This window comes from Tyto alba, unplaced genomic scaffold, assembly GCF_018691265.1.
Source record: "Tyto alba isolate M040663 unplaced genomic scaffold, T.alba_DEE_v4.0 Super-Scaffold_7, whole genome shotgun sequence".
NCBI lineage: Eukaryota > Metazoa > Chordata > Aves > Strigiformes > Tytonidae > Tyto > Tyto alba.
Window position 1 is genome coordinate 28,321,612 of NW_024881328.1, and position 16,270 is coordinate 28,337,881.

The 16,270-nt window shown below is 36.8% G+C and overlaps 1 protein-coding gene across 9 annotated transcripts in view; it reads left to right on the forward strand.

The window, feature by feature from the left end:
• NBEAL1 (neurobeachin like 1) overlaps nt 1-16,270 on the forward strand; it is a 99,894-nt gene that overhangs the window by 66,876 nt on the left and 16,748 nt on the right. For all 9 annotated transcript variants that reach the window (XR_004409674.2, XM_033010797.2, XM_042783969.1 and 6 more), the window contains 18 exons: nt 250-378; nt 1,037-1,342; nt 1,449-1,598; nt 2,510-2,667; nt 3,371-3,495; nt 5,210-5,336; nt 6,467-6,615; nt 7,478-7,611; nt 8,520-8,621; nt 9,820-9,915; nt 10,022-10,146; nt 11,421-11,561; nt 11,658-11,788; nt 13,012-13,121; nt 13,702-13,819; nt 14,515-14,612; nt 14,939-15,055; nt 15,564-15,653. Coding sequence is in view for 8 of the 9 variants with exons in the window: in XM_033010797.2 (XP_032866688.1) it covers nt 250-378; nt 1,037-1,342; nt 1,449-1,598; nt 2,510-2,667; nt 3,371-3,495; nt 5,210-5,336; nt 6,467-6,615; nt 7,478-7,611; nt 8,520-8,621; nt 9,820-9,915; nt 10,022-10,146; nt 11,421-11,561; nt 11,658-11,788; nt 13,012-13,121; nt 13,702-13,819; nt 14,515-14,612; nt 14,939-15,055; nt 15,564-15,653 (2,406 nt within the window). In the remaining variant the exon portion in view is untranslated. The remainder of the gene's footprint in view (nt 1-249; nt 379-1,036; nt 1,343-1,448; nt 1,599-2,509; nt 2,668-3,370; nt 3,496-5,209; nt 5,337-6,466; nt 6,616-7,477; nt 7,612-8,519; nt 8,622-9,819; nt 9,916-10,021; nt 10,147-11,420; nt 11,562-11,657; nt 11,789-13,011; nt 13,122-13,701; nt 13,820-14,514; nt 14,613-14,938; nt 15,056-15,563; nt 15,654-16,270) is intronic.

Genomic DNA, 16,270 nt, shown 5'->3' on the forward strand with positions numbered 1-16,270 from the left:
TAGTAATCCTGCTTATGGAGTTTCTAACTTTTCTAAGGAAATGGTGTTTACTGAAGTTAAATTATAGGAAAAACGTAAGCATATATATACTGTATGCTGGTTTTGGCTTTGTTCAGGGAAGATACTTCAGTTAACATACTGGCTAGATAGACTTTTGTAGTCAGGAATTGTTTCAAATTACTGGTTTAAGTGGGCATTCTGCAGTAATTGTTAATTTTATTTCATGCAAATCTTCTGTTTTGACAATAGCTCTTGGAAGAACTAGTGACTCTCATGGATAGTCTGTCAGTCTGGTACTCTGCTGGCCTAGAAGCAATTAGGCTTTCACAGGTGCAAGTCCAGTTGCTCCTTGGATTCATTGCACAAGATAACTTACAGGTTTGTTGCAAATTCCTATAAGTGGTACTGCATTTTAAGTGCGTGTTTGATGTAACTGTTGCGGTTTATGGGGTAGCTGCTCCTACCAGGGAGCAGACTGATGGCATGCTTTATCCTTCTATAGGGAAGATGTTTTATTGGTTCTTGCCATTTTCAGATTTACTCTAAAGTCCTGTCAATGTGCACCTCCTGAGCATGAGAAAGAAGAAGAGGGCAAGCCGTTTGAAGATGGAACTATGTAGGCACTAGCAGCAGTGAGATAGTGACTCTGATTGTGACTGTTTCTACCATAAAATACATTTATTAGCAGTTTCAGGTTTACATACATTAAGTGTACATGAACCTGAACTGTTCTGCTAAATCAACATTTGGAACAAAGTTAGCAGAACCATGCCTGGAATATGAGCCCTTCCGTAAAACCAGCATTGTTAGTTTAGGTATGTGATTGTCTTAAAGCAGCTGTGTGACTTTGGGGTTGCAGCTGAACTCAGGTTTGGTCATCACAGGATGAATAAATGATCAGTGCCCATATTTGATGCATGGGTGCATTCAGGCTACCTGGGATGCAGCTGGAATAGGTACATGCTCCTGTGCTAAAAAGATAGGTGCTCAAAATGACTATTCTGATAATTGCATTATTTTTTTGTTGTCTCTGTAGGTCTGTGCTATGGCAGCTGCCAAACTAAACACCCTCCTTCAGACCAAAGTGATTGAGAACCAGCCCGAAGCATGCTACCTCCTGGGGAAGCTGGAAGGTATCTTGAGTAGATCAATTGAAGAGAAGACAGAAACTTACTCGTTTTTGATTCCCCTCGTTCGGACACTGGTATCCAAGATTTATGAACTTCTCTTCATGAACCTGCATCTTCCTTCATTGCCTCCTACCAACGGCAGCCCATCCTTCTTTGAGGACTTTCAAGAATACTGCAGCTCTGATGAGTGGCAAGTTTATATTGACAAATATGTAAGTAGTATATTATTTTTGTTTCATTTTCTCCCTCTTTTTAGCCAGGAAAGAAGAGGAACTCATTCAGATATCATGTTGTGTGTTTTTGTTTTGGTGGAACCAGATTATTCCAAATATGAAGCAGTATGAAGAGAATTCATTCAGACGTGATCAGGAGCAGATGGCACTTTATTGGAAAGATTGTTATGAAGCATTTATGGTGAACATGCACAAGCGAGACCGGGAGAGAGGAGAAAGTAAGCTTAAATTTCAGGTAAGATTTTGAGTGAGTGTAAGTTTCTCCTAGGATTTGCCTCCTAAAAGATGGAGAAACTGATATTCCAGGATGATCCAGTGTGAGTGATTGCAGGAAGGTTGACTGGTTTAAGATTTTATGGATAGTGTGACTTTTAGGGTATGCTTTTTAATTCTGTTTTTTTTTTCTATTTAAGAGGCTTATCTGTAAGATTTATTTCAGTACAGTAGACCTTTCTCATAGTATTGCAACTTAGAATTATTCTCAGCTATAAGCTGCATCTTCTTTTACTCTGATGTTTTGAATGACTAAAACCTCTTCATTATGAGATGAGTGAGTGTGCTGGGTTTTTTTAACCCTACTTCAATACAATGAAAACATAGGAACTATTCAGTTTTAAATTTAGAGTGGAAAAAATGTTTCTGGATTGAACTTTCTGTATAAGGTTCAGACTCAGTTTAAGCATTAGAAGTAACTGGTAATTACAGCAAATATCACAGCAAAATTACATTTCTCCTGTTTTCCCTTCGTTGTCTAAATAAGGATCCTTGTAGTGAGTCTTTGTTCAAGTAGTTAAAGGAAGAATACAGTATGAGTCATATTCTAGAATACTAGAACTTAAAGAGAAATCTGACCTATTATAATAGGATTTCCAATACTGACCACTTTTCTGATGATGAAAAATTGCTTTTGTATAGATTCAGCATTGATAACACTTTCTTCACATCTTTAAGTAGAAATTTGGTGCCATTTATTCCAGTACTAAGCTTTTAAAAATTTCTCTCAAGCATTACCTTAAATTTTGGGAAGTTTTTACTGCTGAACTTAATTTGTTCCTTCTTAATTTATGAGAATTCTTGCAAGTTACAAACCTCTTTTCAAAGGTCAGAGTTATTTCAGTGCTACCTTTATTTTTAATGGTCTTTCAGGAGCATTTTGTGGAACCATTCAACAGAAAGGCTCGACAGGAAAATCTGCGGTACAACAGTATGCTAAAGCAACTTCACAGTCAACACATAGCTACTCTGAGACAGTGGAAAGCAGCCCAGCTTTACTTGCTCTCTGAACGTGGGCCTTGGTCTGAAATGTAAGAGTGAAGTTCTTAAATCAAACTGTGTGTGATGCTTAAAAGGAATTCTCTCCCATGACTAACATTCTTTCACATGGTTAGAACCTTGTCAAGTTGACTCTGATAACCATTGCTGAGATGTGAATTTAATATCGAATGCATCTTTCATAATGTTTTCTGCATTTAATTATAAAAATGCAAAGATTGAAGTGTAATGGTGAGCTGGTTACCTGGATACTAGATTTTCCCTGTCGAGTGACAAATAAAAAGTAGTTATCAATGAAGCGATTGGAAAAATTTTTTGAGAGATCCTACAGGTCAGTGGTTCTGTTGGAAAAGAGAGAATAGACTTGTTAATAAAGACTTTGTGTTTTTATGCATGAAGCTAATTTAAATTTTAAAGAATACATTTTGGCTGTCTTACCTTTTGGGGAGGTTCTGGATAAAGTTGTTTATTTCAGTCTTTTAATTGTCATTAACTGAAAGTGTAAACAATTTGATGTATTTTGGTAGAAAATAGATACTGTTTACAAAGTGCTTTAGGATGATCAGAGCTGCAGTATGAAATATAAAAATAAAATGCTTTTTATTGCTTTTATGTTTTACAATGTACAAATGGATGACCAGTATTTTTCTACATATGTACTCTTTTGTAATCAGTTCACTCACATAACTCTTTACCTTCTTTTAACTGTTTTTATGAATATTCTTGTTTTCCTAGGAAACAGCATCCTATTCACTGGAAACTTTCAAATGTGGAAAATTTTTCCCGTATGAAACTAAAACTAGTGCAGAATTACAACTTCAACCCTCATCAGGATGCTAGTGACCTGAGAGATAATTTAGGTAAAGTTGTATTTGCTATTTCACCTGGAATTCTTCAGTCATTACTGAAGAAAGATACACACTTTACTCTTTCTATTTAAGAACCAGTGTATGGTGGGTACTTAAATCTTGATTTCTATTTAGTTCCTCTATAGTAAAATATGTAATGTAAGAGTGGTGCTTTGACCTGAAACAACGTCTTCCTACTGAGTAGAATTAATTTCCCCTTGTTCATTCAAATATATATTTTTGTTGCAAAAAAAAAAAAGTTAGAGTTCCTTTGTTTTAAAATAAGTAGTCACATAGCTTTCTTACATAAGATCCTTTTTTCAAGAAAAGAAAATAATGAGATCAGAGTAAACAGGCAAGTATTTGTTTAAAACCATTTAGAGCTTATGCTTAAAATGTGTAGATATCGTAGAATCACATAACGGTTTGAGTTATAAGCGACCTTAAAGATCATCTGGTTCTAACCCCCCTGCCATGGGCAGGGACACCTTCCACCAGACCAGGTTGCTCAAAGCCCCGTCCAGCCTGGCCTTGAACCCTTCCAGGGAGGGGGCAGCCACAGCTTCTCTGGGCACCCTGGGCCAGGGCCTCACTACCCGCACAGGAAAGAATTTTTTCCTTATAGCTAATCCAAATCTACCCTCTTTCAGTTTAAAACTGTTACCCCCTCATCCTATCCCTACCCTCCCCGATAAGGAGTCCCTCCCCAGCTTTCCTGTACCCCCTTTAAGCACTGGAAGGCTAATCTAAGGTCTCCCCGGAGCCTCCTCTTCTCTGGGCTGAACAACCCCAACTCTCTCAGCCTGGCCTCTCTTAAGAGGTGCTCCAGCCCCCTGGTCATCTTTGTGGCCTCCTGTGGCCCTGCTCGAGCAGGTCCATGTCCTTCTTCTGTTGGGCGCCCCAGAGCTGGACACAGTGCTGCAGGTGGGGTCTCATGAGAGCAGAGTAGAGGGGGAGAATCCCCTCCCTTGACCCACTGGCCACACTTCTCTTGATGCAGACCAGGACACGGTTGGCTTCCTGAGCGCACATCACTGGCTCACAGTCAGTTTTCCATCCACTAACACCCCCAAGTCCTCCTCCGCAGGGCTGCTCTCAGTCCAATCCTCGCCCAGCCTGTATTTGTGCTTGGGATTGCCCTGACCCATGTGTAGGACCTTGCACTTGGCCTTGTTGAACTTCATGAGGTTTTCCTGGGCCCAGCTCTCAAGCCTGCCCAGGTCCCTCTGGATGGCATCCCTCCCTTGCTTTGTGTCACCACACCACAGAGCTTGATGTCGTCAGCAAACTTGCTGAGGTACTTTTTTTCAGAAGTGTGCTGAACAGCTAAGTGGTGTAAACTGTTCTTTAAGTTAGGTGTACTGAATATCAACTCAAACAAAAAAAATAACACTCTTGTAAACTCATGTAAGGCAAAACCAATATAGTATATTTGTCTGGCAGAATGCTGCAAAATATTTTGTTGGAAATGTCTACACCAGAATTTAGTTAAAAATTTCCCAATGCATTTGTATTCCCTTTATACTGTTGTGATTTGACATGTATGTCAGTGTAGTTCAAGGACTATTTTTAGTGTTCTGCTTAGCCCCAGAAGTAATTAAGAAATCTGGTTGCTTCTTACTCAGTTAAAACCAACATTCAACAGTAGAAGATACACTCAGTAGTTTGGCTTTCCAGAAGTGTTGTAGCAAAAAATTTTCTGAGCTGAAATGTCTATTTATGATAGGTGTGCACCAGACACAACCCTCTAGTGAGTCTCTGCTTCTGGAGGTGGTGAAACAGGTGAAAGTGAGTGACTTGGAAGATGATGTTCTTGAACTGCCAGAAGAAGACACGGCAGCCAGTTCCAACTTGTAAGTGCAGCCTAATGGAACAGTTGAAATTTGTTTCTGTGCTAGGGATAAGGAGTGAAAAACAACTTCAGGAGTTGATTAGCATAAAAAGCTTCCCTTTCTTTGTCTGGTTTTAACAATCCAATCTGGGGCTTTGTAGTAGTTTTGAACAGCAGAAAAGCTGCTGTTGGATTTATCATTGTCAACAATGAGACATAATGAGCCCCAGGGAAAAGAAGGCAGAGCAGATCCATTAGTGATTCACTGCTCACAACTGGTCTGAAGAATTGTTGAGGCTTTTCTAGTATGTACATTGGCTGTTATTCTCAAGAAGTATTGTGCCCTGTAAGGACATAGACCAGACTGGAACTGGCTCTTGTCCATAGATGCCAGGGCCATTCCCTATATCATCAGCTGCATAGCATGGATGTTTGCTTGGTTGGCATCAATGTGCTAGAGAGCACCCTGTGTTTAAGAGCATTCCAGAAAGAAGGCTTGCTGTGCTTCCTTCATGTTACTTGTGTGACTTTCACAAAAAAAAAAAAAAAAAAAAAAAAAAATGTGGATGGGGGTTGAAACAGGGACAAATAACATATGATAGTAAATGCTTCGCTCCAGTAACTGAACATACATGATATTGTGTGTGTATCTATATGTGTCCAGTAGAGTCCAGTAGAGGTATGGCACTACTTTGAGTGATACTGATAAATCTTCTTGTACCTTCAAGGTAGTTAAATGCTTGCTTGTGATATGTCCTGTCTATAGACTTCTGGGCAACCATTTCTTCAAATACTTCTGAAGATAACTTTAGTCACACAAACTAGGACTCGGCTCTGCTGTGGGCCAGAGAATTTAAGCACCTAGCAATTAAATAAGGGAAATGTAGCTTCGTGTTTTCATACTTCAAGGGAGGTCAAGTCCTTTGTGCCTGAGATACAAATATCAAGCCTGAAGAGCAATGTTGTGAAATGATGTTTGGTAGTCTGGTCTGAAACATCCAAGAGTACTGACGGAAGTATCTTCATATACTTATTTCTGTTGTACTTCTAATGCCATTCTAATTTGATTCTTTTCTGAACTGTACGCTTGCCAAGTATGAAAGCAACTGTATAATCTTCATAACCCTGTAACACTTAGTGGTATTTTTGTAGGGATGAGAAAGATGAGCAAAGTCAGAAAGAAAAGCTAATACTGTCTGAAGACTGTGAACTCATTACAGTAATCGATGTGATACCTGGAAGGCTGGAGATCACTACTCAGCACATCTATTTCTTTGATGGTAGCATTGAAAAAGAGGAAGGTGAGCATGATCAGTATCTCTTTCTTTTCAGTGCAGTTCAGCATTCTGGTTTTAGTAGGTTTGATTTTTTTTTTTTTTTTTTTTTTTTTTTTTTGAGAATGACTGTCAAACTAACAGTGAAGAGAGGAGCTGTGGATCTGTACTTAAAATTAATATTGTATTTGGTGGTCAGTGGCTGGCTGATCCCTTCAGAATCAAGAATCTGGAACTGTACCTGCTGAGCTGTTAAACTGATTTACTATTAGTATTCTTTAAGAAATAAAAAAAAGGCAAACAACTTCTTAAAAAAAATTAAGTTTGCTGACTAAAAAAATGTCATTACCTCCAATTTGCTGCTTAAATGGCACCTCCCTGTTCTCCCTGACTAATCTTTCACTCATACATTGGTTAAAAAGTAGTAGTAAGTAATGATTAAAAAGTAGTAGTATGTAAACATTAATAATTTCTGTTAATCTATGAACTGAAATATTTGACTAATAATGGTAAAAATTTCAAAACCATTATGTCGATAATTTGGCCTTTTGGGAATTCTAAACATAAAAGCTTCTATTTGAGCTTGTTTAAGAAAGCAAAGTGGTTTGGTTCATAATTTTTGTCAACAGAATACATTTATAATGTGTCTTTTGATCAGAAAGGAAAAATAAATTCTTTACTTCATCAGGTGTTTCCTGCTGCCTCATTCTTTCAGCAGGAACAATAGCTGAAGTCAATAATATTGTCCTAGCAAAATGGTTAATCAAGCCACATACAAAATTTGCCTTTTCTAGAGATAACTCTGTGGTGATTGGAAATAATAGTGCATTATGTCTCTACGAAAAACTTTTGATATATTCCAAGTCAATGATCAAAATGCTCTTCCTAGGGGTAGGTTTTGATTTCAAATGGCACCTTTCTCAAATTCGAGAGATACATTTGCGTCGGTACAACCTGAGGAGGTCAGCTTTGGAGTTCTTCCTTACAGATCAAACCAACTATTTCCTCAACTTCAATAAGGAGGTATGGGTTTCCCAAATTTCCTTCATTTTAGATAATTAGCACAAGTGTCAAGTTTAAGTTCACTGCTTGTGTCTAATTTGATTCTGGTGTCTTTCACAATACTGTAACACTATTAGCAAAATGCTTGCTAGATACAGCCATTATGGGAAACTAGACTGCAATCTGAAAACCTCAGTCTGGCATCTAGAAAACGATTAATTGTGAAAAGGTAGATAAAACAAGATTATTATTCTTCCTCTCTTTCTCTCTCTGTTATGATACAGAACAATTATTCAACTAGAATTACATCAGTAGTAATCTAAATATCTTGAAGCCCACATATCTGTTTAAATATTCTGAGCAAATTAATTACAAAGGACAGGAGACTTCATATTTTACCACAACACTGAAAATAATTGCAATTTCTGTATTCCGTGGTTTAGGATTAGTGAACTTTTTTTTTTTTTTTTCCCTTGGATAATGTCAGTAATCCTTAGTATGTGAGACTAAGATAAATATTAGAATTTAGGGTGAGTTACATACTAGTAGGTCAGTTCATTAATAGGTCCTATAAACTGTTGTTTGGTTGGTTCTTTTAAAGTAAATATTTGCAATAGTTTTGTAGGGAAAACATTGGTGTAATTTAATTTGAACAGCAGCAGTATTTCCTAGAAGACTTTCATGGAAGTAATGGTTTTCTGTGTAGCATCTACACAAAAAGAAAAAAAATCACGTCATATATTGCCTTTATCCTATAACTGAAGGGTATCACGTTCATCCTTGTCCAAGCATTTTATGCAGCAAAAGATAGAAGTGTTTAAAAATGTAACTGTGTTGCATTTATTTCACATTATAATTACCAGAGAAGTTGTTTACTTGGCAACTTCAGTCTCTAGAGTAATTTTTTCATTAATGCTGTTTTCTAACAGGTACGAAATAAAGTATACAGTCGCATACTGTCACTGCGTTCTCCAAATATTTCTGGGACCAGATCTCCGCAGGAACTTTTTAAAGCTTCAGGTTTGATGCAGGTAGGAGACTTCAGCACAAATGGTCTAGAGCATTCCTCTGCTTCTTGAAGGAGTACTGGAAGGTCCTGGACTATTGATTTTACTTTTATTTTCCCCCAGTGTTTAGATGGCAACTGACAACTCCTGTGTGGCCCCTGAACTTTCACTTGCATAGTTCTAGAATTGCTGTTTTGTGTTTACAGTCAGTGAGGTAAATGAATAGAGCCAGGCTTTATTGATGTGATTATGACAAGTTTCCCAACATGAATGGAAAACATGTAGCAGACTTGCTTCTGTTTTAGTCCATGATCACGAGTGTACATTTTGGAACTTCTTTCACTAGTGTGCCAATAATTTTCCCTGATACCTTTTCATGATGGGGCTTTCAATAAAACCCATATGAAAATTGAGTAGGAAATATCATCTTAAGGGAATTAGTAATATTGTTATATAAGGGAAATGTCTGTATTACCCTAAACATGGATAAATTTTTAAATGTAGTAAATGTATTTTTTATCTTTCATCTCTTTATGCCACAATTTTCTCTGATGGAGGAAGCTTTACAAGTGACTTTGGAAATATTGGAAATAATTTGTTTTTTCTTTGTTTCCCTAATGATAAAGGCGGGTATGATGTATATTTACACAGAGAAAATATAATCTGTAATGAAATGTCTTCATCACACTACACACAGATATTGATCCCTTCTGAACATGGCTCTGTCTGATCATTGGTTTAAAATATAATAGTGGAGCAAAGGCAAAAGAACAATGTTAGTTTACAAATTCCTGTATTATTAACCAATGGGAGAACAATTTATAAATAAGTTTTGACCTTAGAACTCTAACAGATTTCAAAGTTCTGTTCCTCTTTTTCTTGGTACCTGTTTACTTGACTTCTTTTTCCTTCCTTCATTTCTGTTTTTGTTGTCCTTTTTTATTCTGCGGCTGATAGTTGTCTGCTGACGTATTTAAAACAGTACTGACATCAATCAAGGACATGATTTCAATGAAATATAGGTATCACAGTCACTGAATCAAAGGGACAATAAACTTTATCAGGAAAAATTAAATTTGGACTTTCATGCCATTCTTACAGTCTTGTGCCTTTTACTTGCCAATACTATCCTTTGGCAGACAAATACCGACAAGACATGTCATTTGCAACAATGGTGTCTTTGATATAGTGACTTCCATAGAATCTTTTTTTTCTCCTGCAGAAATGGGTGAATAGAGAAATATCGAACTTTGACTACCTTATTCAGCTGAACACAATGGCAGGACGAACTTACAATGACCTTGCTCAATATCCTGTGGTAATTAAAAAAAATAATTCAAAAATTTCTGCCAAAGGTATGTATTTGACTCTATTTTGAAAGATGGATTTTTAATCTCAATTTGATCTTTGACTTTTTCTTTCAGTTCCCCTGGATTTTACGAGATTATACTTCAGAAGAACTGGACCTGAATAATCCCGCAGTCTTTAGGGATCTGTCCAAACCCATAGGGGTGGTAAATGAAAAGAATGCTAAGGCTGTGAAAGAGAAGTATGTGTTTGAACTCTCGGTTACATTTCTCTGTCTTTTCTGAGCCTCCAGGCTAATAACACATTTTTAAAATAAAGTTGTGACACTGAAATTTTTAAAAGCTAGTTTTATAACATCACAGGTGCATTTGCAAAGGTGCTTGATTTGTTGTTCCTTGTTGCATTCAGGTTAGTTAGCTTATATGACACTGAGGGGACAAAACTTACTGCTGTAAATTTTCAGTTGTTCTCGGATGTGCAGATAGAAATTGGAAAGGCTGCAGAAACAATTTAATGGACCAGCAGCTTGAAGAGACATACCGTGTCCCATGTCTGCTTCAATATAAGGAATATGAAATCATACCGAGTTGAGCTGCCTGTGCTGAGATGCAGTATTGATTCTAAATGTGTTTCTCCTGCTCTTTTTTTCAAGAATTGTTTATTGTCTTTGAAATAAAATATAACTCAGTGACTTCCAGTAACTCCTCTGTAGGTAGAAATGACAAGCACTTACACCCACACATCAGTGTAGCGATCCTTCCTTTTTTTACTAATGTGGGGAGTGAGTGTATTATCATACCAGATTGCACTTGTCAGGCATCTTCCAAAAACAGCTTTCTGCTGAAAAGTTGGGACATGGAGAATTTTCTTTAAATGGTTAAGATCTATCCCTGACTGTAATGAAACTGATTCTCTAGCTGTATGTTTAACTATAATTTCTCTTACTAGCCTTGTGACACTGAGGAAAATATCAGCCAGATGGTGGCATAGTACTGTAGAGTGAGTTTGCCAGTAGAAAAAGAAATGGGCATGAGTGTTAAATAAATCTCTTTGCTGCATCTTGACACAGCCACACACACACACGCACACACACACTCACACTCTTCTTGAATTTTATTTTATTTTTAATCTTGCAGGAAACTGGCACAAGTCCCTTCAATAATAAATATTCAGCTTAGTGATGTGGGGTTTTTTGTCTGTTGTATAAAGTCATGCTAAATCAGGCCTGTCTTGCCTTTTATTCACTTTCTGTCAGCTGAGAGCAAATGCCTAAGGAAGAGTAGAAGAACAGGTATGCAAAGGCTTCATCCAGTGTACATGTCTATCCTTCAGCAGTCTTTTGCTTGAGGATTTTACGTCAGAACTGGAATCCTCCTGTTTAATAGAACTCAATGTATTTTGCTCTTATAGATCACTGTGATCATTTTTTTTGAATCCTTGCCTCCAATAAGTATAATCCACATGTAAATCAGATGTAGTGCTTAATTGTATTTATAAAGATTTATTTTTTTTAAGATACGAGAATTTTGAGGATCCCCTTGGGATAATTGACAAATTCCACTATGGGACACATTACTCAAATGCTGCTGGTGTCATGCATTACCTCATTCGGGTAGAACCTTTCACAACACTTCATATCCAGCTTCAAAGTGGCAGGTATGCTGTGACCAAATAAACAGCATCTTTATTTTTCTTCCTAATCATTTTACTGAGGGAATGATCAAGGTCTAACATGAGTTTTCTGATCCACAGATTTGACTGTGCTGACAGACAGTTCCACTCTATTCCTGCTACCTGGCAGGCACTCATGGACAACCCCAATGATGTCAAGGAACTTATCCCAGAGTTCTTCTACTTCCCAGAGTTCCTGGAGAATCAAAATGGTAAACTGACCGCTCAGAATATTCTCATAGAAAACTGTTCAGAAAATTTTTCAGAAAAGAGTTGTTACAACCATTTGTGAATGCTGTGGAACACTTCTTATTTAAGCTTTATAGTGTGCTTGCAGAAATTATTTAATCATCATGCTGGCTTCAAACTGTTTAATGAAGACACCAGCTGTGTTAAGCAGCAGCCTAAACGTTTACAATTCAGACTGGGGGCCTAAGGATGGCTAAAAATAGTGTTGCTTACCTTGTGTAAAATATCAGAGGTGCTCATTTGGATGTTTGAAAAAGTTAACAATAGTTAATACTGATTAAATAGTTAGCAAAAGTTAATACAGATTAATTAATATTCTTTTTACTGTGTTCATTGGGTGATAGAGTATGGATCACTTCAAACATATGGGGTCTTTTATTTGTTCTAAGCAACTAGTGTATTTTCTGCTTGTTACTGTTTTCCTCCAATGCAGTGTTAAGTCACCTGATTTTACAGCGATGTAAGGTTTCAGTACCCAACAGAAGGAGGAAAAAAAAAAAGCTGTTTCACTCATAAAGTTGATTGAAAAGACAGCATCCTGCATTCTGATATGAGACTTCTAGCCATTTTTTAGTTCATGTTTATTGGATAAGGAATTGCTTCTCTACCTATTAGACAATTTAAAAATGGATTTTTATGTTTGTGCTGCTGCTAATTTGGTCTGCTAGCTACAATCTCCTAGAGTTCTAAGTTATAAAAATTGGAAACAGCCAATTCACGCATTCAAAAGTCATTTAAGTGTTTAGACTTGTTCTGATGAAAGCTGGTGGGATTTAAAACTTCTTGAAAGCCTTGGTTCTACAATCGTTTAAACCTATAAGTAACTACCATTCTCATGAATAACCTCACTGAAATGTGTTGGGCTTTTAATCATCATAAAACAAAGCAAATGCATATTTGTTTACAGATATGTATGTAAATGAATAATGCTACTTTTATGGTTCGGACTTCAACTCTGAAGTCGTTTAGGTGCTTTGGACAATTGTTACCCTGTATCATTTAACATTTTAAACATTCAAAGCAGAATTTAGCCTCCTGTGTCAATGGTAGGGTTATTGGAGATGTACATTAAGAATTTTTCGATATCCTTCACTTGCATTGCAAAAGAACATTTCAATCTTTATTGAGAAATCAAGATACTTGAAAAATTTTGTTGTAACTCTTAATTTCCCAAACTATTCTCTAGGTTTTAACTTGGGTCAGCTTCAAATATCCAAAGAGGTGGTAAATGATGTTGTTCTCCCCAAATGGGCCCACTCCCCAGAAGACTTCATTTCTAAACATAGGAAGGCTCTGGTAAGATGATGTTTATGTGTATGAAGTAATGATAAAGAAAGTACACTTACACATTGTCACTGTGGCTTAAGTGTAAAATACTGGGACTCCATTCGAACGAGACTTGTGGTTATGTTGGACATTGCAAGTACCGTTTACATATTACAAGAACTTCAGTTAAAAGCACTGTGCATGTCGATGAAAAGCTCAAAATACAAAAGAAAAGAGCCTGAAAATACTAATCATTTGGGAGTGTGCTGCCCTAGGAGATAAAATGCAAAATTAGGTGTGTTTAGGTGTTAAGACATCCCTTGCTTTTTATAAATTATTCTGTATGATACTAGGGAACTAGCAGTTTACCTTCTGTTGCACAGTTGTATTTCAATAGTCTGGATGTGCTCCTTTGCTGTATCAATTTTCCCTGTTACCTGGCAGTTACTGCCCTTAACACACATGGATATTCTTATGCTTCTGCCCTATACATTGGTATATACCTAGTTTGTGGATACTCTTAGGAATTAAATCTTTTTCACAGAAAATAGTAAATACTTCGAGAAGGGAGCAGTACTTTTCTTATTCTTACACGAGCATTTTCTTCTAGGAATCAGAGTATGTTTCTGCTCATCTTCATGAATGGATAGATTTGATTTTTGGCTACAAGCAGAGGGGACCAGCTGCAGTGGAGGCACTCAATGTGTTCTATTACTGTACTTATGAAGGTACAAAGCAGTATGCTCTCTTGTCATTGTCATCAGACTTGTGGGTTTTCAGTTCTAGACAGAAAATACTTGATTTGTGAATATGCCATACAGTAGCATATGGTAAGGTAACAGAAATATGGATGAAATATGGCAGCATAACTTGTAATTTATCATCAAATATCCAGAATATTTGATGTTTTGATCAGAAGTTGTGAACCTGAAATGTTTATAAAGTTTTATTAAAGGGGGGGCTATTCCAGTTGCTTGTATATTGTTTCTAAAAGTGCTTGGGGGTCTTTTGTTAGTTTGTTTGTTTGTGGTTTCTTGTGGTTTAGGAGTCAAGGCAAGTTGCTTTATAAACAGCAAATATCAAAGACAAATATTAGTCTATTAATTCCAAAGGTGAATTTTGGGTGGCTTTTGTTTGTGTGCAAATTCTTGTGTGCATGAAGTATACTAAATTAATCTGATAAGACAAAAGCCAGCAATTCTTGCACTTACAGATACACTTAAAATTCTACATGCAGAGTGGCGTTTTCAGACTGTATTTTATATGGAGGCATTGTTTGGAGGCTTTTCTGGGGTAAAGGGTCATAATGCTGCAATTACTTTCAGGTTTACAACATTTGTTGACCATGTTGGTTCTTAATAAATTGTTTGGAATATGCTGTTCTTCCTTTTTTTTACCTTTCACTGTTCTGGTTGTGATCCAGGGGCTGTGGATTTGGATGCTTTAACAGATGAGAAAGAAAGAAAAGCTTTAGAAGGGATGATAAACAATTTTGGGCAAACTCCATGTCAGCTGTTAAAGGTAATGCTCTTTGTTCCCTCTCAATCAGATTTTTGTGGTTAAATCCAACCGAGTTACAAATGACTTCTGGAAAAATTTAAATATAATGGTTTATAAGATAATGATTTGTAATTTTAGGAATGTTAAGTCTTTGCTGCATTACAATTTGTAAAGGTCACACTGATAGGAATCTAGCAAAGCATTTTGAGAAGAAATTAATTTACTTTGAGAAGATGCTTAAGAGTGTTTTCCCATTGATTGCAAATTAAGAATCTGAGTAGCTTATGTGACTTGAACAAACAGATAAATTTGTCTAATTTGATATGTCTTCAAATATTGTCTCCTAGGAACCCCATCCACAAAGGCTGTCAGCAGAAGAGGTAGTGCAAAGGCTAACTAAAAGTGATACCTCTACTCTGAATCTCTTCCAACACCTCACTGAACTGAAGTCATTCTTCATAGAGGTAGATGTGTTACTTGAAACTGTTCAGTCTAATCTGAAACTTCTGATGTACTTGAAACAAAAGGTCACAAACTAGATGAAAATAAATTTGCTTCCTATTTGAAGAAAATACTTTAAAATGCAGTGTGTATAAAATGAGCTCTGTCTTTTTTAGTTAGCTTTATGGAGGTTGAATCCCGTAAATTTCTATCTGCTGGCCACTTGTGTGGGTCATGTTTGAGTATTAAGTTAGCCACCACACCAAGAAATCTAAAAACATCACTGAGGGTATTTGAGAACTCACTGAACTTGGTAGATAAACTCACTGATTCAGGACAGAGCCAGGGTTTTAATTCTGTTGTTTGGACAAGGTATATATATGTGAACTGAATATGTGTGTACCAGTGCCTTAGAGTACTGTACAGGTCTGACATTGATTCCAGAGGCTTTGGGTCTTACTCTTTAGAGGTTCTAGGTTTGTCCTTTAGCTCTTGAATACAACCAGATCAAAACCATGTCCTTTCTCTCAGGGAATCAGTGATGGTGTACCTATTGTCAAAGCTGTTGTCCCCAGGAATCAGTCACGTTCCTTTATTTCTCAGGGAAGCCCAGAGATCTTGGTGAGTTGCATGTGTAAATATTATTCTTGGACTGCAGGCAAATAGGTGTTTTGGTTTGGTTGTTTTGTTTTGTTTTTTTTTTTTTTCATACCGCTTGTAGATAAACACTTCTTAACTGTTCCTGTTCAAATGTGTTCCTTTAACCTTATAATGAATGTCAGCTATAAGTTAAATATTTGTCTTCTGTAGAGAAGTCAGGCTGATTTGTTGAATGGCATTTAAGAGCTGATGAGACATGAGTGTAAGTTGTAGTGAGGTATATTGTAAGTCGCCCACTTGATCCACTTCCATGGTAACAATCAATTTCCTAACTCAATGCAGTTTTAAAATGATATGACTGAGTTATTAATGGCATCATTATGTTTATCATTAGTTTCCAACCCATATATTAAACTATACCGTATGTGGCATATACACACTCTAGAGGCCTGCAATCTTCCTAAAATTAAATTTTGCACTAATACAGGTGCTGGTACTATGGCAGATGGCCAAATGGTAAAAGGAGGAGGTTGTTTTTGTATTTACATCTGTATGTATGGTCTGCATACTAGTCCCTGTGAAATAATACCTATGTTATTCAGGAAAGGATATTGTTTTTCAATATTCCTATTTTTTAG